The 24,901-nt window shown below is 37.8% G+C and overlaps 1 protein-coding gene across 1 annotated transcript in view; it reads left to right on the forward strand.

Moving 5' to 3' along the window:
* Positions 1-9,263: 9,263 nt before the first annotated feature.
* The window catches only part of serpine3 (serpin peptidase inhibitor, clade E (nexin, plasminogen activator inhibitor type 1), member 3), a gene marked incomplete at its 5' end in the record, with an annotated part of 32,706 nt that continues 17,068 nt past the window's right edge, over positions 9,264-24,901 (forward strand). Inside the window, 3 exons of the mRNA XM_079563675.1 lie at positions 9,264-9,285; positions 12,625-12,948; positions 18,960-19,169. Coding sequence (XP_079419801.1) covers positions 9,264-9,285; positions 12,625-12,948; positions 18,960-19,169 — 556 coding nt within the window. The remainder of the gene's footprint in view (positions 9,286-12,624; positions 12,949-18,959; positions 19,170-24,901) is intronic.

Raw genomic sequence — 24,901 nt, forward strand, 5'->3', positions numbered from 1 at the left:
TGAAAACCTACTTTGTTTTTAAAGTGAGGGTCTGCAGTGTTTTGTACATCGTAAATTTCATAAATATCTGTCTTTGTCTCGTCCAATCAAAGCAGAATTAGCACAAAGAGCCTCCTGCAAACGTTTACTTTAAGTTTACTCCATCAGCGTGTCCTCAAGCCGTGCCACTTTAGCTTTATGTGATTAAAAAATTGAAAAAAATACAATTTCCATGCACCTTTCACAGCCAAGCGATTAATCGATTAATCGTAAAAATAATCGGTCGATTAATCGATTACCAAAATAATCGTTAGTTGCAGCCCTAATCAGAACCCTCTGTCCGCAGAAACCATCTCCTCAGAGCCGTAATGGCTGAGTCTGAGGTCAGAGGTCGTGAATGTTTTGAATGGAGAGAGTGGGGACAGTCTCCACAGTGTGGGATTAAGTTACTGCCAAGAGGCGCAAGGCGCAGGCGACGTTCCCACGCCGCCCTGGGAAGATACTAAATAAAAAACAACTCGGTCCGAGCACCTGATCAACAAGAGCGTAATCGCATCAGGTTTAGTGTTTACCGCGTTGAGAAATTATTCAACAGCAGCAGCTTAAAAGCACACTCTCAGACAAAGATTTCAAAATAGTTTTTTTTAAATATGACAATTAGCGACAAAAAGCATTGAGAACATGACCAAAAAGTGAGGAAAACATGATAAAAAAGCGGGAAAACAAAATAGCAAAAAAAAAAAACACAATAACAATGAAAAAGCATAAAAAATAGCTTCAAAAAGCGTCAAAAATGCGACAATAACATGACATAAACAGAGCGACAACGCAACAAAAGAGTTTTGATCAGTTCGGTAGGTCTTAGCTTTCAAATGAGGCATTACACTGGGCTATAGGTTATAAGCTCTCCAGTCAAGAAGCTTTTAAATGCGGCAGGGCTCCAGACTAACTTATTTTAGTAGCGCTGGTGCCACCAACTTTTTCATTTGGACTCGAGACACAATAACAAAATTCACCATTTTAATTAATGAAAACAAGAACAGTTATGAACATGCTCAAAATCACTAATAATTAATTTTAATAATGACTTAATGACTTTAATAAAGCTTTTAAAATTGAGTTTTTCATATTAATAATAGTGATTTTAATTTTTTTTTTTTTTTAGAATTGTTCTGCTTTCATTTTGTGTTTTCAATCCATTATTATTCATCTTCCTTGGCAATTGTTTGTCTCTTTCTTTCTAAATCTGCAATATCACTTGCAGGATATTCACTTCGAAAATTATTTATTACTGCCAATTAAGACCGTATTAATCACAGTCAAAAAGTACCTTTTAGCCTAAAGCCTAAATAAAATACAGGAGCTGAATCGGCTGTGGCTGAGAGGGAGGGCGGGTCATAGCTCAGACAGCAGCTGCAGCTGTTAGCGTTACGTTAGCTCTGTTAGCTTTACGCTTACACTATAGGCTTGTTGCACGGTGTGGCTATGCTAGTTCTTCTGACCTGGACTTGTGAGCGCCAGTACTTCCTGTCTGTATTCTTTTCCTGGAATAATAATCCTATTTTCTAAAGATTGCATTGTGGGCAGAGAGTTCCCAGTAGACGATCATTTACTGTGTGTTCAAATCTTGATGTAGGAGTTCAGATCGGAGACGCCTGTGATCATAAAGGATTGATTGTTTGTCTTGAAGCTAAAGGCTAATATGCTATTAAAAAAAAGTTAATAAAAGCACTATTTCCAATTGTATAATGCATGAAATGAATGTTAGCCTTTAGCTTCAAGACAAATTCACTGATCCTTATGAACATAGACGTCTCTACGGAAATATTAACACTGTACAGCAACTCGTTAACCTGCAGGAGGTGATCGTCTACCAGGAAGTCACTGTCCACCACAGAGTCTTTAGGAAACACGAAGATTCAAACGGGTCTAAGCTAATTTTAATGGAATTTAATATGGACAGGAAGTACTAGCGCCCACAGCCTCAGCTCAGAGGAACTAGCGTAGCCACACTGTGCAACAAGCCAATTCACCTTATTCCGGAGGTTCGCGTGGGCGCCGCCATGAATTGTGCCCGCCCCTTTCCTCGTATCTGTTAACATGGGGCTGGAGAAGTCCATATAAAATCAGTCACTACACGAAAACAAAGCCGTTTTTCGTCCTCGCTGAGAAACGCTGCAGTGTCGACATGTCGGTGCAAATGAACATCGGCCATTTTACACAAATCAATCGACTAAACATCAGATTTGAGCGGAGAATATTTTCCCTCGTTCTCCGTTAAAATGAACGGGTTTCGCGCTCGACCGGAAGTGTCTGGACAACGGAAGTGCTGAGACAACACAAAAATAGGCAAAAGGTAGGAACACAAACTGCCAAACTCCTTTCTGCTCCTGTCTCCTCCTCCCGAGTCGCTCCGCCCTCGAACGTGCTTCTCTCTGACCTGCGCTCGTGATTTTGCAGCTTGGCTACAGCAGTGCCGACCCAAAAGGCAAACATAAAAGTGAAAATCTTTGGGGAACAAACTGTCGGAAAGTGCGTATTGGCAGAAAAATAACAGAAGCTTTTGTGTTCTCAGAAGTGCTCTGGAAATGTTGTTTTCTAATGTTGTTTGTAGCACTCATCATAAAGCCTATCAGACTTTTTTTTTGTGGTAGTGGTAGCACAGATGCTACCACTTATTTTCTTTACTCACACATTCTCTAAAAAGAGTCGCATATGTGAGCATGTTGGTCGCAGTCTGGAGCCCTGTGTGGGTAATGCTGAATTGGAGGCCATAACAAAAGTAAAGGTGTCCCAAATAATAGCTGTGCTGTATAAAGTCAAAGATTCTCTCAATAAGAATGCATTGTTTTTGTCGTATAACTCATTGATTGTTCCATATCTGACCTGTTGCATTGAAGTGTGGGGAAGTGCCTGCAAAACATACATTAATCCAATGTTTCTGTTACAGAAAAGAGCGATTAGAGTCGCCAGTGGAAGTGGATACAGAGACCAGACCAATCCTTTATTCATACAACTAAAAACACTGACATTCTGTGAATTAGTAGAGTTTAACCTTTTAAAAAACATGTATAAAGCTCATCTGGAAAGTTTACCAAATGATTTACAAAACAGATTCAATAAGAGAAAAAGCAGATATGAACTAAAAGGTACTGAGGTTTTTACAAAACCCAGGTTTCAATCGGCAGCAAAGGAAAGATGTCGCTCTGTGGAACAGTCTTGATTGTAAAGTTAAAACTTCTAACTCCATTGATGTGTTTAAGAAATATGTAAAATTATCAATGTTATAAAAATATGACACTGCGGAGGAGCAGATCAACTTTATTTATGTATTTTATATTTTGTGTTTTGATGTCTTGGACAAGAAAAAAAGAAAAAAGACGGCTGCATGAGACAGTTTAACATTTAAATGAACTGGAACTGAAAATGATTTTGTGTTGATTAGGGGGCAGACATTACAAGTTTTTACTTCTTTCTGCTCCTTTTCATTCCTGCTAAATGCTGTTGTTGCATTTTTAAATGAATGAAATAAATAAAAATGAAATGAACAATAGAACTGTAGGTAAAGCACAAACCTTTGGATGAGGGAAAATGTCTCGACGAAGTTACCGCTTCCAGCTCTCCTCCATCCCGTCTTCTTATCCTCCTCAGCCTCTCCATCTTTCCCTTCACCTCCACCAGTGTCTAGAAAACAAAAGTTATGAAACGCTCGTAAACAACGGATCAGTGTCCAAACCCGCGTCTTGTTCTGTGGAGATTAGGAAGATCTTGGCCTTGTTTTGACCCAGTGGCGCCGAAAAGCAACTTTGGGTCAAGCCAGAAGCTTAAGGGGCACCGCCGGGAGACTAATATTAGCTCAGAAAGATAAAACAATGCCAGGAGAACGGTTCCAACGCGATCGAGATTTAACCCCCGGCATGTTTTAAGACACAGAACTTACAAACTCCACACGGGAGGCACGGAATCAACTTTTCTCTTCCCACAGTCGTCTTCATTGGAAACAGTTTGACCTTAAGTTCACCTTGCATAACCTCTCCGGTCGATTGGTTGGTTTCGCAGTTTGCGTTTTTTAATTGGGAGCAATCAGTAAATAAAGCAAAGGCATTTTCCCACGAAGAGCGCCCAGGTATTTGGCCCTTTTGTTCCAGCGGATTCCTGTCATTTCTGGACGGGTCTCACCAATTAGTGCCTTCATTAAACGCCGCCCTCCGATCTCAGCACGAGGAGCCGGTATTTTGAAGATGCAAGTTTGACGTCACGGTAGATGACCAGAAACAATGACATTTTTGCTTTCACGACGCCGAATCGGAGGCCAGTGAGGTTCACGTCGGATAATGTGTTGATGAGCGAGAACAGGATGGAGAAGCCTCACACGCTGTGAACACCACAGCTCCTAAATCATGCTGAACTGACCTTTTGTGTTTTAAGTCAACACTGACATTTTTTAAACATCAGTGGATCATTTCAGCTCCTAACTTTCCTTCATTGTGCAGCTTCTAACTGTCATTGTTGTGTCACTATAATGAACAGTATGCTGCTGTGCTGGCGACATTAACCTCTTAACTCCCGCCTGAACCGAGAGGATCTTTTTCCTCACGTCATCTGATTTTTTTCCCATCATTTTTTTGTTGGGTGTTCAACTCATCTTTTTTGTCATTTTTTTTTGTAATTTTTGATCACATTTTTGTAATTTTTTTGTCACATTTTGTCACATTTTTGTCATTTTTTCGTCAATTTTTTTATTTTATTGACCTTTATTTAACCAGAATAGTCCCAGAGATTAAGAATCTCTTTTTCAGGGGAGTCCTGGCCCCAGAGGGGAATCTGTTGTACATGTTTTTAGTGGTAGGGGAAACCGGAGTACCCGGAGGAAACCTACGCAGACACGGGGAGAACATGCAAACTCCACACAGAAAGGCCCCGTCCAGGTGGGAATCGAACCCGGGACCTTTGTCACATTTTTTCGCCAATTTTTTTGTCACTTTTTTGTAATTTTTTCGTCAAATTTTTGTCATTTTTTCGTCCATTTTTGTCAATTTCTTTTGACATTTTTGCCAGTTTTTCATACATTTTTCATCACTTTTTTGTCAAGGTTTTCTCACTTTTTTTCTCACATTTCCATCATTGTTTTCGTCTCAGTTTTGTCGCTATTTTCACAGCTTTTTTCCAGAAGCTTTTGAACTGGGGTAAAGCCAAACTGGAGAAAATGTGCTCGGTTCAGGTGGGAGTTAAGGAGTTAAAGGAATTCTACGTAGTTTAAAAATGTTAAAAAGAAGTATTTTCCTCCCACTACATGTGGGGAGACAGTGGCGCAGATGGTAGAGCAGGTCGTCTCATGATCGGAAGGTCAGGGGTTCGATTCCCACCTTCGGAGAGTGTACACTGTCGTTGTGTCCTTGGGCAAGACACTTCACCCACATTGCCCCCAGTGTCTGCGTACACTGGTGTATGAATGAGAGTGTGAATGGGTGAGTGGATCCTTGCTGTAAAGCGCTTTGAGTGCCTAATGTAGGTGGAAAAGCGCTATATAAGTTGAGACCATTTACCATTTACATGTTCCAGTAATGTCCTAATGTGTAGACCGAGGAGCTCAGAGTAGAGCCGGTGCTCCTCCATGTCGAGAGGAGTTCAGGATGCCTCCTGATCGCCTCCCTGAGGAAGAGTTCTGACTTCATGACTCACAATTCAGATGCCTTTTCTTCTTCTTTGCCATTTGGGACAATCTAGTAAGTGTAAACCAAGTGTTCTCCTGGGTGAATCTAAGACCATTTTACACAAGTGTCTTTGTAGCATAACTCGCTGATCAACATTTTTGCTGTGTAGAGGTAGCTCGTTGTGACCCCTACTATGGAACTGCTCCTCTCTGTGGCCTGGAAGCATCTTGGGATCCTCTTTAAGACCTGAAGAAGGCGTACGTCGATACAGGACTCCAAGCATCCCTGCTCTGACAGCTTCCTCCGACTCCTGAGCAAATCAAGTTTTATTACAAAGCCAAAATCACAACACGAGTTGCCTCACAGGGCGGCACCAAACATCAACACAGTGAAACACATAATCCAAAGAAATGTAACATCTAAATAGGCTGTCAGCGTTGCCCCTCCTGTACCTGACATGCGCTGGAGAGGTGAGCAGGTTAAACCCTGAGAAAAGAAAACAAGAGACTGATGAGTTCGCCTTGCTCGGCTGCAGGGTTTATTCTGCATTTCGTTAGCCACATGGCACAATTACAAGGGAATTATGCTATGTGGCTAACGATTTACTACATACTTGAATAGTCTTCATATTATTCAACAATCATGTTTACAGCACACTGGTCTTCTGCAGTAACGGACGTCTAATACCAATCCAATATGGCGGCGTCTCTAACGGCGGCCAGTGTTTGTAGAAATTACCCTTGATTATGAACCTTAACTTCTACAGGGCTCAATGTGCGCACTTGGTACTTATAATATGTTTTTACAAAGCTACAAAATAACAAATACATTGGCTACTGGCACACGGATGCTCGAAAACCAACATAAAGCAGTTCCAGGGGGACGTGCACGCGCTCTCTGTTGACTTAGCGTTAGCATCTTAGATTAGCTCACAATTTAACACGTTTTAACGACTGAATCGACTTTCCTCAGAATTCACTTTTACACATGTGTCTCACAAAGGTCTAAACCCCACACCAGTATGTTTTTAAAGACATTAGAAGAACATTTAACCAACCTGAGAAGGAGAACAAGCCGGACCGTTCGCCTCGCGTTACACTCGGCTGCGGTGCGCCCCCTTGTGACACTCCAAGGTACAACACCTGCATTTCACTGTTACAAAGTACGTAGTTTAGACGCAAATAAAGAATTAAATAATAATAATGGGGTTGTCTATTTTTAATAGATAGATTTTAAATAGATTTTAGATGTGTCATATGCAGGTCAACACATTGTCAGCAATGAATGAGACGAACCTGTCAACTCACTTATGGTGAAATGGACGGTTTTTTAGCCCTTTCCTTTGACTCTTTTCTGTTTTTTAGCCCTTTCCTTTGACTCTTTTCTGTTTTTTAGCCCTTTCCTTAGAGTCTTTTCTGTTTTTTAGCCCTTTCCTTTGATTCTTTTCTGTTTTTTAGCCCTTTCATTTGAGCCTTTTCTGTTTTTTATCCCTTTCCTTTGACTCTTTTCTGTTTTTTATCCCTTTCCTTTGACTCTTTTCTGTTTTTTATCCCTTTCCTTAGAGTCTTTTCTGTTTTTTAGCCCTTTCCTTTGAGTCTTTTCTGTTTTTTAGCCCTTTCCTTAGAGTCTTTTCTGTTTTTTAGCCCTTTCCTTTGAGTCTTTTCTGTTTTTTAGCCCTTTCCTTTGAGTCTTTTCTGTTTTTTAGCCCTTTCCTTTAAGTCTTTTCTGTTTTTTATCCCTTTACTTTGAGTCTTTTCTGTTTTTTATCCCTTTACTTTGACTCTTTTCTGTTTTTTATCCCTTTACTTTGAGTCTTTTCTGTTTTTTAGCCCTTTCCTTTGACTCTTTTCTGTTTTTTATCCCTTTCCTTTCATCAGCCCAAAGCGCTTTACAGTAAGGATCCACTCACCCATTCACCCTCTCATTCATACGCCAATGTACGCAGACACTGGAGGCACGGTGGGTGAAGTGTCTTGCCCAAGGACACAACGACAGTGTGCACCTTCCGGAGCAGGGATTCAAACCCCATATATTTTATCAAAATAATAAAAACTGTAAAGTAACCTACAAAACAATCTTCATTTTTCAGCCACACTCACAGCCTATTAAAAGTGCAAAAGAGAGAGAGGAGGGAAACATATTGCACAAATAATCACTTAACATATGAAAGACATTTATGAAATGTAGCTCATTTAACCTCTTAACTCCCGCCTGAACCGAGAGAATTTCCTCCAGTTCAGCTTTACCCAAATCCTCTTGGCCAGTGTGACACCTCATTTGAAAGACCTACAAAACTAAATAGATCTTTTTCCTCACGTCAGATTTTTTTTCATCACTTTTTTTGTTGGGCAGTCGTCTCATTCTTGTCAAATTTTTGTGACTTTTTTGTCACTTTTTCGTCAAATTTTTCGATTTTTTTGTCCATTTTTTTGTCACTTTTTCGTCAAATTATTCGCATTTTTTTGTCCATTTTTTGTCCATTTTTTGTCCATTTTTGTCATTTTTTGTAAATTTTTTGTAAATTTTTCATCACTTTTTTTCTCATTTTTGTCAAATTTTCATGACTTTTTTGTCCATTTTTGTCATTTTTTTGCTAATTTTTAGTAAATTTTTTGTCACTTTTTCGCCAAATTATTTGCATTTTTTTGTCAATTTTTATCAATTTTTTCTACATTTTTTGTACATTTTTCATCACTTTTTTTGTTGGGCAGTCATCTCATTTTTGTCAAATTTTCGTGACTTTTTTGTCACTTTTTTAAATTATTATTATTTTGTTTTTTTCGTCCATTTTTTCTCGATTTTTCGTCAAATTTTTCTCACTTTTTTGTCCATTTTTGTCATTTTTTTGTATATTTTTTGGTCACTTTTTTGTCACTTTTTCATCAAATTATTCACATTTTTTGTCAAATTCTTATCACTTTTTCATCCATTTTTTCCTCAATTTTTCTCATTTTTTGGTCAAATATTGTCTTTTTTTTGTAAATTTATAGTCACTTTTTCGTCCATTTTTTTCTCACTTTTTCAACATTTTCATCCTTGTTTTCGTCTCAGTTTTGTTGCCATTTTCACACCTTTTTCCCAGAAGCTTTTGGACTGGGGTAAAGCTGGAGAAAATGTGCTCGGTTCAGGTGGGAGTTAAGGGGTTAATAAAAAGGGCTAATTTTCTCATTTCTTTGCATTATTTAGCACCACCTGCACGCGCACATGCTTAATGAATAAAAGCTCGCAGCGGCAAACGAGCGTGCGTAAACCTGTCGCGCTCTCCTCTCCACGCGCGCCGCGGCCCGCAGTGCGCAGCCGCGTGCTCGGAGCGGGGGTGTTGTCGCTCTCGTGCCCGCCCGGTGCGGGGATTTGCGGCTCGGGGACATGCCTCGCTCCGCCTGGTCCTTATAGCCCCCCGCGCCCGGCAGCGGTGGTACGGACATCGCCGACGGAGATCCCCAACACGGAGCGCAGCGCGGGGCCTTAAAACGAGGTCCCATGACTCAGAGGCGGCTTCGGTGAGAACCAGCGGAGCGGAGCGGACCCTTTCACCCGCAGACCGTGACCCCAACGCGGGACAGAGCGAACACAGAGACACCCCCCCCCTGAAGAAGAGGCGACAACAGCTGGATTTGGATCAACACCTGCATGGTTTTGGACAGCAGCTTTGGTAAGGTTTGTGCGTATTATGTTCACGTGCCAAAAGAAAGTGCAGTCACTGAAACCAGCTCATTGAAAAACAGTCAGCTAAATGACAGAGAAAGTCAAATTCAATGCTATTTTAATGCTTTAACACAAGATTTTTCGAAAAATAATCGATCCAATTATAATTTTAAAGTTTTGAATCCATTTCAAAACACAGGCATGGACGTATTGGACAAAAGCAAAAATCGAACTTTAAATGTTGCTTCAAACCTGGGGCGGACTGGGACTGACAAACAGAACTCTGGACTCTGACCAGCCTGGCCCAAATGAGCGTAAATGGGCACTTACCACCCGCCTAAACCAAACTGTCCTCTTTGGCTGTTATATAGGCCTGTGTAATGCCTCATTTGAAAGGTAAGACCCACAAAACTGATCTTTTTCCTCGTGTTGTTGCTGTGTTGTGTCACCTTTTGTATGATTTTTCTTTCTTTCTTTGTTGAATTTTTGTCACTTTTTTGTTGAATTTTTGTCACTTTTTTGTTGAATTTTTGTCACTTTTTTGATGAGTTTTTGTCACTTTTTTGTTGGATTTTTGTCACTTTTTGGTGAATTTTTCAATTTTTTTTGTTGAATTTTTCTCATTTTTTTGTTGAATTTTTCTCATTTTTTGTTGAATTTTTGTCACTTTTTTGTTGAGTTTTTGTCACTTTTTTGTTGAATTTTTTTCACTTTTTTGTTGAATTTTTGTGACTTTTTTGTTGGATTTTTCTCATTTTTTTGTTGAATTTTTCTCATTTTTTTGTTGAATTTTTGTCATTTTGTTGTTGAATTTTTCTCATTTTTTTGTTGAATTTTTCTCATTTTTTTGTTGAATTTTTCTCATTTTTTTGTTGAATTTTTGTCACTTTTTTGATGAGTTTTTGTCATTTTTTGTTGATTTTTTTTTCTTTCATTTTTTTGTTGAATTTTTCTCATTTTTTTGTAGCATTTTTGTCACTTTTTTGATGAGTTTTTGTCACTTTTTTGTAGCATTTTTGTCACTTTTTTGATGAGTTTTTGTCACTTTTTTGTAGCATTTTTGTCACTTTTTTGATGAGTTTTTGTCACATTTTGGTTGAGTTTTTGTCATTTTTTGTTGAATTTTTCTCATTTTTTTGTTGAATTTTTCTCATTTTTTTGTTGAATTTTTGTCACTTTTTTGTTGAATTTTTCTCATTTTTTTGTTGAATTTTTGTCACTTTTTTGTTGCGTTTACATCCTTGTTTTCTTCTATTTTTTGTGGCAGTTTTAGTGCTTATTTCCCCAAAAGGCTTTTTGATTAGGGTAAAGCCAAACTGGAGAAAATAGGATCCGTTCGGGTGGAAGTTAACAGGTTAACGGAGCGCATTTTCTCCAGTTTAGCTTTACCCAAATCTAAAAGCTTCTCGACTGGAGAGCAACAATGTAACGCCTCATTTGAAAGCTAAGACCTACAAGAGTGATAGTAGCTTTTTGTCAAGTCGCCACAATTTTTAACCTCTTTTTTTGTTTGTTTTTTCTTTTTTTTTCCCCGTTGCTTTGTTGTCATGTTTTCGTCGACTTTTCATCACATTTTTCATCACTTTTTGTGTTGCTTTTCCAGCACATTTTTGTTTTCTTTTCATCCTCTTTTTGTCGCTAATTTGATGCTTTTCTTTTTAGCTTTTAGATTTGGGTAAAGCTCGGTTGAGGCGGGACTTCTGCTCTTCCAGAATGGACATATGGCCAGTCCGCCCCTGATTCAAACTGCAAATGAATGTGTTTTGTCATTTCTTATTTTGTCATAAGAAAAAAGAAATTGTGATTTAATGCCTGTTGGAATCAGATTTTAAGCCTTTTAATGACAAAAACTTCAACTTCAATTCAATCGACGTCACATAGAAAACCTGGTCCAGTATCAGCAATAACGTTGATTAGACTTGATTAGTGTTTTTGACCATAGAAAATGCAGAAATATCGAGCAAATCGTACAATCAAGGTCTTTTCATTTTAGACCTTAAGGTTTCAGTGAAAAGCCTGTAATGAATGGTAATAATGCATAATGCAGGAATGGACCCAGGAAGACTAGCTGACTGCGTATTGCTCCTAATGGGATCCATATAAATAAACAAATAAACAAATAAATATGCTTCCTTCTGACCATACAGACAGCACTTTTCACGCTCTGACTTCAGCTAAAGTTGATATCACACAGCCCTATAGGGGGAAGCAAAGCACCGGGAGGAAAGCAAGCAAACACAGATATGCCCCAATCCCAGGGCCTTCTTACAGTGACAGAGATTTTTACTGTAAATAAATACATACATATAATACAATTTATTAAAAAAAAATACTAGCGAACAACCCCTCCTGGAGCCGCCACCTTAACGTGGTGGAGGGGTTTGAGAGCCTGAATGATCCTGGAGCTCTGTTGTCGGGGGATTCGTGCCCCTGTAGGGTCTCCCAGGGCAAAATGGTCGTGAGAGACGGGTCAGACAAAGAGCGGTTCAGAAGCCCCTTATGAGAGACCAACAGGCCCGGTTAGAACCATGAGGCCGTCCTTCTGTGGACCCACCACCTGCAGGAGGAGCCATAGGGGCTGGTGCAAAGTGATTCATGACCTGGCAACGGAAAAGTGGAAGAAGGAAGAAGATAGATAGATAGATAGATAGATAGATAGATAGATAGATAGATAGATAGATAGATAGATAGATAGATAGATAGATAGATAGATAGATAGATAGATAGATAGATAGATAGATAGATAGATAGATAGATAGATAGATAGCTTTAAAGGAATAGGCCACCGTTTTTAGACGCAGAGCGCACGGACAAAGACCAGACGGGGATATATTAACTCGACTAAAGTGAGCTAAGAACATATCTTAGTATGTAAAAACGGTGGCCTATTCCTTTAACACTGCAGAAGGTGGTCAATAAATAAGTCAATATTCTTGCAATAATTACCTTTCCCTTTGATTTGAGTTGGTCAGTAAAAGAAAGACTGACAGTGCTGTATTTTGAGATTTGAGAAGATTAGATAATCAGTTACAGTTATCACAGTATAACAAGATTAAGATGTAATACGGTCAACTATGGCCTTTAATACAGGCCAACATACAGACCTCACTATTTCTAAAATCTTAGCTACGGCCCTGATTCTCAATACAGGATCTTTTGATATTGCAGAAGCTTTATGAAGCTATGGCACAGCTGTAATCAAATCTAAAGGCTCCACCACAAAATATTAGAGCATGTAGTAGAAATATAAATATAATGCTTTTCAATTACATTTTAAAGGCTTTAGTTTTGGCCATGTTCATTTCATAACTTCTTATTCGTTCTTATTACTCTGTGTCCTCCTCAGACCCGTCACTGGACCTTCGATCATCTCTGAACCCTTTGGACCATCCTGTGGACATGTCTCGCCCGCCCCTCGTCCTCCTCGCCCTCCTCGCGCTCCTCTGCCTCCGGCCGGACCTGACCCACAGCGACAGCCTCCAGGACGGCATGAAGGACCTGCACTCGCGCTTCTCGCTGTCGCTGTACCAGTCCGTGAGCTCCGGTTCCAACAGGACCAACCTCATCCTGTCCCCGCTGTCCGTGTCCCTGTCCCTGGGCCTCCTGCAGCTCGGGGCCCGGGGCAACACGCTGGCTCAGCTGGAGGAGACGCTCGGCTACAACGTGGCAGGTAGGGGAGTTCTGCGAGAGAGTAGGGCTGCGTCTGAAACCATCACATTACAGCCTCTAAGCTCTAACACTAACATCTAACTCCTGAACCTTTCATGAGTCGACACAATCCGTCCACCCTTAAACAGGGGAAAGGGAAGTGACATCACCAACAGCTGTTTTTCTTCTTCTTTAAAGTTATTGGTGGAGTGCAGGCCAAACAAAAGTGCATGTCGCCCCCTAGTGTCCAACAACAACATAGTGTCCAAACAAAGACATTTAAGGAGAAATAAAACATCCAAATGATCCAAACATTTCCCTTTAGTCTTATTTTATCTTCACAGCTGTTTCTTAAAGCGACAGCAGCAAATGATCCATGAGGCTTAAGTTTCTACTAAATGAAACAAAAGCATTTAATCTGTTTCCTGAGTTTCCTCTTTAACTCTGACATGTGACTGAGCTAAAGTGGCTATGTTAGTTAGCATCAGAGGTCCCTATGCTAAAGTGGCTATGATAGTTAGCATCAGAGGTCCCTATGCTAAAGTGGCTATGATAGTTAGCATCAGAGGTCCCTATGCTAAAGTGGCTATGATAGTTAGCATCAGAGGTCCCTATGCTAAAGTGGCTATGATAGTTAGCATCAGAGGTCCCTATGCTAAAGTGGCTATGTTAGTTAGCATCAGAGGTCCCTATGCTAAAGTGGCTATGATAGTTAGCATCAGAGGTCTCTATGCTAAAGTGGCTATGATAGTTAGCATCAGAGGTCCCTATGCTAAAGTGGCTATGATAGTTAGCATCAGAGGTCCCTATGCTAAAGTGGCTATGACAGTTAGCATGAGAGGTCCCTATGCTAAAGTGGCTATGATAGTTAGCATCAGAGGTCCCTATGCTAAAGTGGCTATGATAGTTAGCATCAGAGGTCCCTATGCTAAAGTGGCTATGATAGTTAGCATCAGAGGTCCCTATGCTAAATTGGCTATGATAGTTAGCATCAGAGGTCCCTATGCTAAAGTGGCTATGATAGTTAGCATCAGAGGTCCCTATGCTAAAGTGGCTATGATAATTAGCATCAGAGGTCCCTATGCTAAAGTGGCTATGATAGTTAGCATCAGAGGTCCCTATGCTAAAGTGGCTATGATAGTTAGCATCAGAGGTCCCTATGCTAAAGTGGCTATGTTAGTTAGCATCAGAGGTCCCTATGCTAAAGTGGCTATGACAGTTAGCACCAGAGGTCTCTGTGCTAAAGTGGCTATGATAGTTAGCATCAGAGGTCCTTATGCTAAAGTGGCTATGATAGTTAGCATCAGAGGTCCCTATGCTAAAGTGGCTATGATAGTTAGCACCAGAGGTCCCTATGCTAAAGTGGCTATGATAGTTAGCATCAGAGGTCCCTATGCTAAAGTGGCTATGATAGTTAGCATCAGAGGTCCCTATGCTAAAGTGGCTATGATAGTTAGCATCAGAGGTCCCTGTGCTAAAGTGGCTATGATAGTTAGCATCAGAGGTCCCTATGCTAAAGTGGCTATGATAGTTAGCATCAGAGGTCCCTATGCTAAAGTGGCTATGATAGTTAGCATCAGAGGTCCCTATGCTAAAGTGGCTATGATAGTTAGCACCAGAGGTCCCTATGCTAAAGTGGCTATGATAGTTAGCATCAGAGGTCCCTATGCTAAAGTGGCTATGATAGTTAGCACCAGAGGTCCCTCTGCTAAAGTGGCTATGATAGTTAGCATCAGAGGTCCCTATGCTAAAGTGGCTATGATAGTTAGCACCAGAGGTCCCTATGCTAAAGTGGCTATGATAGTTAGCATCAGAGGTCCCTATGCTAAAGTGGCTATGATAGTTAGCACCAGAGGTCCCTATGCTAAAGTGGCTATGATAGTTAGCATCAGAGGTCCCTGTGCTAAAGTGGCCATGATAGTTAGCATCAGAGGTCCCTGTGCTAAAGTGGCTATGATAGTTAGCATCAGAGGTCCCTATGCTAAAGTGGCTATGATAGTTAGCACCAGAGGTCCCTATGCTAAAGTGGCTATGATAGTTAGCATCAGAGGTCCCTATGCTAAAGTGGCTATGATAGTTAGCACCAGAGGTCCCTATGCTAAAGTGGCTATGATAGTTAGCATCAGAGGTCCCTATGCTAAAGTGGCTATGATAGTTAGCATCAGAGGTCCCTATGCTAAAGTGGCTATGATAGTTAGCATCAGAGGTCCCTATGCTAAAGTGGCTATGATAGTTAGCATCCAAGGTCCCTATGCTAAAGTGGCTATGATAGTTAGCATCAGAGGTCCCTATGCTAAAGTGGCTATGATAGTTAGCATCAGAGGTCCCTATGCTAAAGTGGCTATGATAGTTAGCATCAAGGCTCCTTTTCCTAACTCCTTCCTAACTGACAGCACAATACGGAAGCAACTTGTCATGGCGGACGCTGACGCACATCCGGTTTGGCGTAAGAGCTCTTAGCAATCTGCTCGTTTCGGATGCAGCATAGGGCTTCTTCAGGTGGTAGGGTGGACTTATTCTATTTTGTATGCTTATTGTAGCCCCGTTATGGAGCTGATTTTGTCCTGATTTGACCTTGATCCAGGACTTCTGGTACGCGGAAGGTCAAATATTTTATGAGGTGGTTGTAGCCTACTTGGTGTGAAAAAGTGCCCGAGGGAAGGGGTTTCCAATCTTTTCAGGCCGTGATCCCCAAAATGACCCTGCAAGCAGTTCAGGAGCCCTGCTTTAAAAAAAAAAAAAAAAGGTGCAAATAATTAAGCCAAGCAGCAAAACTTTCAAAATCCAGTTAATAATATGGATTTACATAGTTTATGCTGCAAAAGGTAATCTATTTTTTTTCTTTTAATAAGTACGTTTAGCCTTGAGTTGACTAAGTAATTTCAAGAAATCTGTCCATATTTAAAGGAACAGGTCACAGTTCTTCCACACTGAGATCTGTTCTTACCTGAGCTTAGACGAGTTGATCCGTACCTGTCTGGTGTTTGTGTCCGTGGAAGAGCGTGGTCGCTTCTAACTTCACCCCCATTTGGAGCCATAGGGATATACTGGGAGAGGCCAAATGCTAACAACATCTTTGGTTGTTTTGTGTGACTGAGGGCACACACAAAGATCAGACAGCTACGCATCAACTCGTCTAAACTCAGGAAAGAACATATCTCAGTGTGTAACCATGGTGGCCTGTTCCTTTAAAGAGGGGGTATTCTGCTTTTTTCAGTCCCATAGCACCAGTCTATATCTCACTACAATGATGACAAACCTTCTGTTGGTCTGTAAATGCAGTAAATTAGAATAACTGCCTTGTATAAAATGTCTCTCTCAAAATGGCTGTAGTGAATGTCTTGAAATAGGCCTCTGTCTCTTTAAGAACCTCTGAGCCTTTAGACACGCCCCCTCCACACGCTGTCTGTGGCATCAGTGGGGAGGGGGTTCTGCTGAGGAGCAGTGGTTGGTTACTCGGCTGGTGACGAAAGCTCGGAGGCGTCTCCAGGAGGTGGGGGCGTTCCTAGGAGGACTCAGGCAAACCTATCCCTAAAATGGCCGCCATCAGAGTTTTTACAGATTACTCAGAAATACGTGAATGTGCCAAGGCAACACTTCAGCCATGTTTTTAATGAGGGAGTGACAGAATAACATGATGGAAAGCTTAAAAAAGTCCATTTTGCAGAATACCCCCCCTTTAAGATGGTCATTTCTCCAGTGTTTGGGGAAATACAGACTGATTTCACGTTATTGTCCTGTAGCAGTTGTGACAGGAGTACTGCAGTAGTATTGCAGTCGGGCGCAGTAGTGGTAGTATTCGGACTGCAGTAGTATTGCAGTCGGGCGGAGTAGTGGTAGTATTCGGTGTTTGTCAGTGCCATTGGTACCAGGATTCTGCAGTAGCTCAGTGCAGTCTGGAGCCGTAAACTCTAATCTCATTAACAACAACAGCAGCAGGAGTATGCTAAACAAAAATCAACTCTGACTCACGTCTGCAACAGTCTTTAAAGGAATAGGCCACCGTTTTTACATACTAAGATATGTTCTTACCTCACTTTAGCCGAGTTAATATATCCCCGTCTGGTCTTTGTCCGTGCGCTCACACATACGCAGCCTCTCCCACATGTCACATAGCTCCGAAAAAGCTCACAATAGAAGCTACCAAGCTCTTCCACGTGTTCCCTATTTAAATAAAGTTACGTGAAGTGTTTTCATGCGAAGTATATTTACACAGAAATGTAGCATGTCGATTTTATAAGCAGATAAAAAGGGGGACTATATTGTGAGGCGTAATGATACGAGGAGCACAGCGTCCGCGCAGTAACTCCTAAAGACTTCCCCGCTCACTTCCGTCAATAACCTTTAGGAGTTACTGCGCGGACGTTTTACTCCTCGTATCATTACGCCTCACAATATAGTGCCCCTTTTTATCTGCTTATAAAATCAACATGCTACATTTCTGTGTAAATATACTTCGCATGAAAACACTTCACGTAACTTTATTTAAATAGGGAACATGTGGAAGAGCTTGGTAGCTTCTATCGTGAGCTTTTTCGGAGCTATGTGACATGTGGGAGAGGCTGCGTATGTGCTGCGTTTGCGTGACAGAGCGCACGGACAAAGACCAGACGGGGATATATTAACTCGTCTAAAGTGAGGTAAGAACATATTTTAGTATGTAAAAACGGTGGCCTATTCCTTTAAGGTCATTTTAGGCAATAGTCTTTTCAACAAGATCATTATTAGGCTACATTTTAAATAAACAATGTTTCCTTTCATTGATTAAGCAGATGATGGCAATTAATTGATTGAACCATGAACATCCCTAAAAGTGGCTCGTGTTTGCGTAGTTTCCAGAAATGCGGCATAAGCGATGGTTCAAGGAGACAATTGTAGCTATGACCAAGGTTTTGTTTCAGGCTTCAGAAGATGAGAGGGGTTTTCATGGGAAAAGTGCAGGGAAAGTCCTGTAAAATGCGGAGTCAGACCCGGCCTCTGGTGCATAGTTACAGTGAGAGGAGCCTCACTCTGGCCCTGTTCACACGAAGTCAAGCTGAGAACCAAACGCAAAGATGTTTTATCAGTCCAGTGTATCGTCCATACGAGCCGGCGTTTTGGGCGTCTGTAAACAAACATTTCCAAACTCGGTCCCAGAGGGAAAGATCTCAAAACGCCGTTTACGCGGCGCCGTTGTTACGTCGTCTTCGCCAGTGTTCATTTCATCGACTAAAATATATCTTAATTTTAGATTTACACTTGACTTTATTTGTATGTGATAAATAATTCCACCAGAAAATGGCAAAAAAGAGGGAAAATTGTGTTTCTCTAAAGATTCTATTTCCCCCCTCGGCGAAGCCACGCCCCCTTCTATGACGAGATGCCGTCTGTATCTAAAAACTGTCACAAAGTTCATCTTCTTCTCTGTCAGCACATGAAGCATCATCACGTGACTGTCTAAAAAAAGGTGACGAAAAGTGGAGACAGTATTCAAAATGATGTGTTTGCTTAAGCGTAAGCGTAGATTTCCCAAACTGTATCTCTCACATTGAGCTGCATCGTCCTCTGCTCTAAAGTCTACACTGCAAAAAATATATATAAAAAAATATAAATATCAAGCATTGGCTTAAATGACTTGAATTGAGGAAATGTTTCTTGTTTTGAGCGGTTTTCACTCATTTAGACACTTTTCCTGATCGGACCAAGTTTCCTTTGCTTGTTTGAGGACATTTCAGACCAGTTCTAGGGTAAATCTCGCTTGAAATAAGAAAGTAAAATTGCCAATGAGACAAGACCAACTTTCTTTCCCCATTGGCAAAGAAAATGACCTGAAATAAGGACGAAATGTATCGAAACGAGTCAGAAACATCTCAGAACAAGTGAAATAATCTGGGACAAATGCCCAACAACTTCTTAACCAGTCAAAACAACTAAAGTTTGGATTATTGTGCTCAAATTGAGACGTTTATACTGATCTAGTTAAATACTTTTTGCAGTGTAAGGAATGCCTTTGTTTTTATTTCTGTCATTGACCCCGCCTCTCTCCCTCCTCAGACGCTCATGTGCGCGACTTCCTGCTGCTCTCTCGTCCCGCGCTGAACTCGTCCGAGGGCCTAAAGCTCGCTCAGACCTGCTCCCTGTTCGTCCAGTCCTCGGTGCCGATTCAGAACGACTTCCTCCACAGGGCGGCGTCCTGGGCCAACGCCTCCGTGGTCCGGGCCAACATCAGCCAAGCGCCTGGAGAGCGGCAGGACAGGAGGCAGGGTGAGTCCACAGGGGTTTAACTTCAAGATTCCTCTTAATATGTTCTGGAGATTGTGCTCAGAACAAAGAGAAAAGGAAAAAAACTGCCTCTAAAATCCTGCACTGTCACTCAGAAAGGTGTTAATTCAGGTCTGAAGTGCCGTCATGCACGAGCACGTATGACCTGAGGTGGCAGTAGTGAGTATAAATGGCTGACTTGTATCTAGTCTCTTTAATCTCTTAACTCCCATCTGAACGGATCCCATTTTCTCCAGTTTGGCTTTACCCTAATCAAAAAGCTTCTTGGGGAAAAAAAGCACCAAAACAGCCACAAAAAATGAGAAGAAAACAAGGATGTAAACGCAACAAAAATGTGACAAAAATTCAACAAAAATGTGACAAAAATTCAACAAAAATGTGACAAAAATTCAACAAAAAAATGACAAAAATTCAACAAAAAAATGACAAAAATGTGACAAAAATTCAACAAACATTCAACAAAAATTCAACCAAAAAGTGACAAAAATGTGACAAAAATGTGACAAAAATTTAACAAAAAAGTGACAAAAATTCAACAAAAATGTGACAAAAATTCAACAAAAATGTGACAAAAATTCAACAAAAATGTGACAAAAATTCAACAAAAAAGTGACAAAAATTCAACAAAAAAATGACAAAAATTCAACAAAAAAATGACAAAAATGTGACAAAAATTCAACAAAAATTCAACAAAAATTCAACAAAAATTCAACAAAAAAATGACAAAAATTCAACAAAAATTCAACAAAAATTCAACAAAAATTCAACAAAAATTCAACAAAAAAATGACAAAAATTCAACAAAAATTCAACAAAAATGTGACAAAAATTCAACAAAAAAGTGACAAAAATTCAACAAAAAATGACAAAAATTCAACAAAAATTCAACAAAAAAATGACAAAAAAATGACAAAAATTCAACAAAAATTCAACAAAAATGTGACAAAAATTCAACAAAAAAATGACAAAAATGTGACAAAAATTCAACAAAAATTCAACAAAAAGTGACAAAAATTCAACAAAAAATCAACAAAAAGTGACAAAAATTCAACAAAAATTCAACAAAAAGTGACAAAAATTCAACACAAATTCAACAAAAATTCAACAAAAAGTGACAAAAAGTGACAAAAATTCAACAAAAATTCAACAAAAAGTGACAAAAATTCAACAAAAAATCAACAAAAATTCAACAAAAATGTGACAAAAATTCAACAAAAAGTGACAAAAATTCAACAAAAATGTGACAAAAATTCAACAAAAAAATGACAAAAATTCAACAAAAAAATGACAAAAATGTGACAAAAATTCAACAAACATTCAACAAAAATTCAACCAAAAAGTGACAAAAATGTGACAAAAATGTGACAAAAATTTAACAAAAAAGTGACAAAAATTCAACAAAAATGTGACAAAAATTCAACAAAAATGTGACAAAAATTCAACAAAAATGTGACAAAAATTCAACAAAAATGTGACAAAAATTCAACAAAAAAATGACAAAAATTCAACAAAAAAATGACAAAAATGTGACAAAAATTCAACAAACATTCAACAAAAATTCAACCAAAAAGTGACAAAAATGTGACAAAAATGTGACAAAAATTTAACAAAAAAGTGACAAAAATTCAACAAAAATGTGACAAAAATTCAACAAAAATGTGACAAAAATTCAACAAAAAAGTGACAAAAATTCAACAAAAAAATGACAAAAATTCAACAAAAAAATGACAAAAATGTGACAAAAATTCAACAAAAATTCAACAAAAATGTGACAAAAATTCAACAAAAAAATGACAAAAATGTGACAAAAATGTGACAAAAATGTGACAAAAATGTGACAAAAATTCAACAAAAAAATGACAAAAATTCAACAAAAATTCAACAAAAATTCAACAAAAATGTGACAAAAATTCAACAAAAAAGTGACAAAAATTCAACAAAAAATGACAAAAATTCAACAAAAATTCAACAAAAAAATGACAAAAAAATGACAAAAATTCAACAAAAATTCAACAAAAAAGTGACAAAAATTCAACAAAAATGTGACAAAAATGTGACAAAAATTCAACAAAAAAATGACAAAAATGTGACAAAAATTCAACAAAAATTCAACAAAAAGTGACAAAAATTCAACAAAAATTCAACAAAAAGTGACAAAAATTCAACACAAATTCAACAAAAATTCAACAAAAACTCAACCAAAAAGTGACAAAAATTCAACAAAAATTCAACAAAAAGTGACAAAAATTCAACAAAAATTCAACAAAAAGTGACAAAAATTCAACAAAAAATCAACAAAAATTCAACAAAAATTCAACAAAAAGTGACAAAAATTCAACAAAAATGTGACAAAAATTCAACAAAAAAATGACAAAAATTCAACAAAAAAATGACAAAAATGTGACAAAAATTCAACAAACATTCAACAAAAATTCAACCAAAAAGTGACAAAAATGTGACAAAAATGTGACAAAAATTTAACAAAAAAGTGACAAAAATTCAACAAAAATGTGACAAAAATTCAACAAAAATGTGACAAAAATTCAACAAAAATGTGACAAAAATTCAACAAAAAAGTGACAAAAATTCAACAAAAAAATGACAAAAATTCAACAAAAAAATGACAAAAATGTGACAAAAATTCAACAAAAATTCAACAAAAATGTGACAAAAATTCAACAAAAAAATGACAAAAATGTGACAAAAATGTGACAAAAATGTGACAAAAATGTGACAAAAATTCAACAAAAAAATGACAAAAAATTCAACAAAAATTCAACAAAAATTCAACAAAAAAGTGACAAAAATTCAACAAAAAGTGACAAAAATTCAACAAAAATTCAACAAAAAAATGACAAAAATTCAACAAAAATTCAACAAAAAAGTGACAAAAATTCAACAAAAATGTGACAAAAATGTGACAAAAATTCAACAAAAAAATGACAAAAATGTGACAAAAATTCAACAAAAATGTGACAAAAATTCAACAAAAATTCAACAAAAAGTGACAAAAATTCAACAAAAATTCAACAAAAAGTGACAAAAATTCAACACAAATTCAACAAAAATTCAACAAAAAGTGACAAAAATTCAACAAAAACTCAACCAAAAAGTGACAAAAATTCAACAAAAATTCAACAAAAAGTGACAAAAATTCAACAAAAATTCAACAAAAAGTGACAAAAATTCAACAAAAAATCAACAAAAATTCAACAAAAATTCAACAAAAATTCAACAAAAAGTGACAAAAATTCAACAAAAAATCAACACAAATTCAACACAAATTCAACAAAAATTCAACAAAAAGTGACAAAAATTCAACAAAAATGTGACAAAAATTCAACAAAAAGTGACAAAAATTCAACAAAAATTCAACAAAAAGTGACAAAAATTCAACAAAAATTCAACAAAAAGTGACAAAAATTCAACAAAAAATCAACAAAAATTCAACAAAAATTCAACAAAAATTCAACAAAAAGTGACAAAAATTCAACAAAAATGTGACAAAAATTCAACAAAAAAATGACAAAAATTCAACAAAAAAATGACAAAAATGTGACAAAAATTCAACAAACATTCAACAAAAATTCAACCAAAAAGTGACAAAAATGTGACAAAAATGTGACAAAAATTTAACAAAAAAGTGACAAAAATTCAACAAAAATGTGACAAAAATTCAACAAAAATGTGACAAAAATTCAACAAAAAAATGACAAAAATTCAACAAAAAAATGACAAAAATGTGACAAAAATGTGACAAAAATGTGACAAAAATGTGACAAAAATGTGACAAAAATTCAACAAAAAAATGACAAAAATTCAACAAAAATTCAACAAAAATGTGACAAAAATTCAACAAAAATGTGACAAAAATTCAACAAAAAAGTGACAAAAATTCAACAAAAAGTGACAAAAATTCAACAAAAATTCAACAAAAAAATGACAAAAATTCAACAAAAATTCAACAAAAAAGTGACAAAAATTCAACAAAAATGTGACAAAAATTCAACAAAAAAATGACAAAAATGTGACAAAAATTCAACAAAAATGTGACAAAAATTCAACAAAAATTCAACAAAAAGTGACAAAAATTCAACAAAAAGTGACAAAAATTCAACACAAATTCAACAAAAATTCAACAAAAAGTGACAAAAATTCAACAAAAACTCAACCAAAAAGTGACAAAAATTCAACAAAAATTCAACAAAAATTCAACAAAAAGTGACAAAAATTCAACAAAAATTCAACAAAAATTCAACAAAAATTCAACAAAAATTCAACACAAATTCAACAAAAATTCAACAAAAAGTGACAAAAATTCAACAAAAATGTGACAAAAATTCAACAAAAAGTGACAAAAATTCAACAAAAATTCAACAAAAAAGTGACAAAAATTCAACAAAAATTCAACAAAAATGTGACAACAAAAAAAAACATAAAAAAGGTGACACAACACAGCAACAACGCGAGGAAAAAGATCAGTTTTGTGGGTCTTAGCTTTCAAATGAGGTGTTACACAGACCTATATAACAGCCAAAGAGGACAGAATGCATTTGCTTTAGGCGGGTGGTAAGAGGTTAAAGAGGGGCAATAATGTCTCAGTGGAAACTATCCCAGCAAGGAACTTCCAGAGCCCGTCCCCATTTCGTATTAGGCTTCCCGCAACTACTAGCAATGTTACCTCCATGTTCTTCACAGTCCCTGGTCTAGACTTATAAATACAATAATATTTGTAGAGCAATTAATAATCATATTATGACGCACACACTACATATTCCATATATACATATATACTCCTGTCATCTAAATCAGTGATTCTCCACTGGTGGGTCGGGACATAAAGTGGGTCGCTGAGCCTATTCCAGAGAACTTTAGTTTTTTCCATCTGAAACTACATGGAAACACTACCGGAGTCTGTTCATATTAGTGTTGTTGGGTTGTTTTGATCATAATGTTAGTCTTAAAGGCATATCTACCACTCTTTCAATATAAAAAAATGCATTATTTTATACAATCTATGACAAATGACACTTTCACACACGGCTCACGGTCATCCTGGGGTAATGGTGGGTCCCAAAACCAAACCACTTGAGAACCAGTGATCTAAATCAGTGGTTCTCAACCTTTTGGAGCCGCGACCCCCATTCTAACAGTTAAAGGGGTTCGTGACCCCCGTCCGGGTCACGCCCTGAGAAAGAGGAACATTAGCCGACATCAGGGGGAGGCACGTTTTCTTGGTGGAGGTCGATTTTCTTCATTGTAAAAAGACCAAGGGCCGGACCCCAAAGTAAAGCACCATTTTCTACAAACGCCAGCTTCTCTGTGCATGATTATGGCCGTACTTAAACAACACCTGGTATTGGGAGAAAAAAGGTTTAGGTTCTACAGATCTAAAGCAGGTACTGAGCAAAAAAAAAAAAACAGGCTTTGAAACTGTTAGTCCAGGGACAACATTAAAGGAACAGACTTTGTTCAAATCAAATGATTTGTTTTTCCCATTTTCACCCAATCTTTTTTTCCTTCTTATTTTTCCCAAGTTTTTCGCAATTGTTTTTTCCGTCTTACTAATTTTCCCAAATTGATTTCCTGTTTTTGCCCTATTTTTCCCCCAAAAACAATTGTAACACGATTTTCCCTCATTTTTTGCCGCATTTTCCTTCCACACATTATGGGTCTGTTTTCTGGTTCTAGATGCCACAATATTTTAATATATAT

Source organism: Gobius niger, assembly GCF_951799975.1.
Source record: "Gobius niger genome assembly, chromosome: 9".
Classification (NCBI taxonomy): domain Eukaryota; kingdom Metazoa; phylum Chordata; class Actinopteri; order Gobiiformes; family Gobiidae; genus Gobius; species Gobius niger.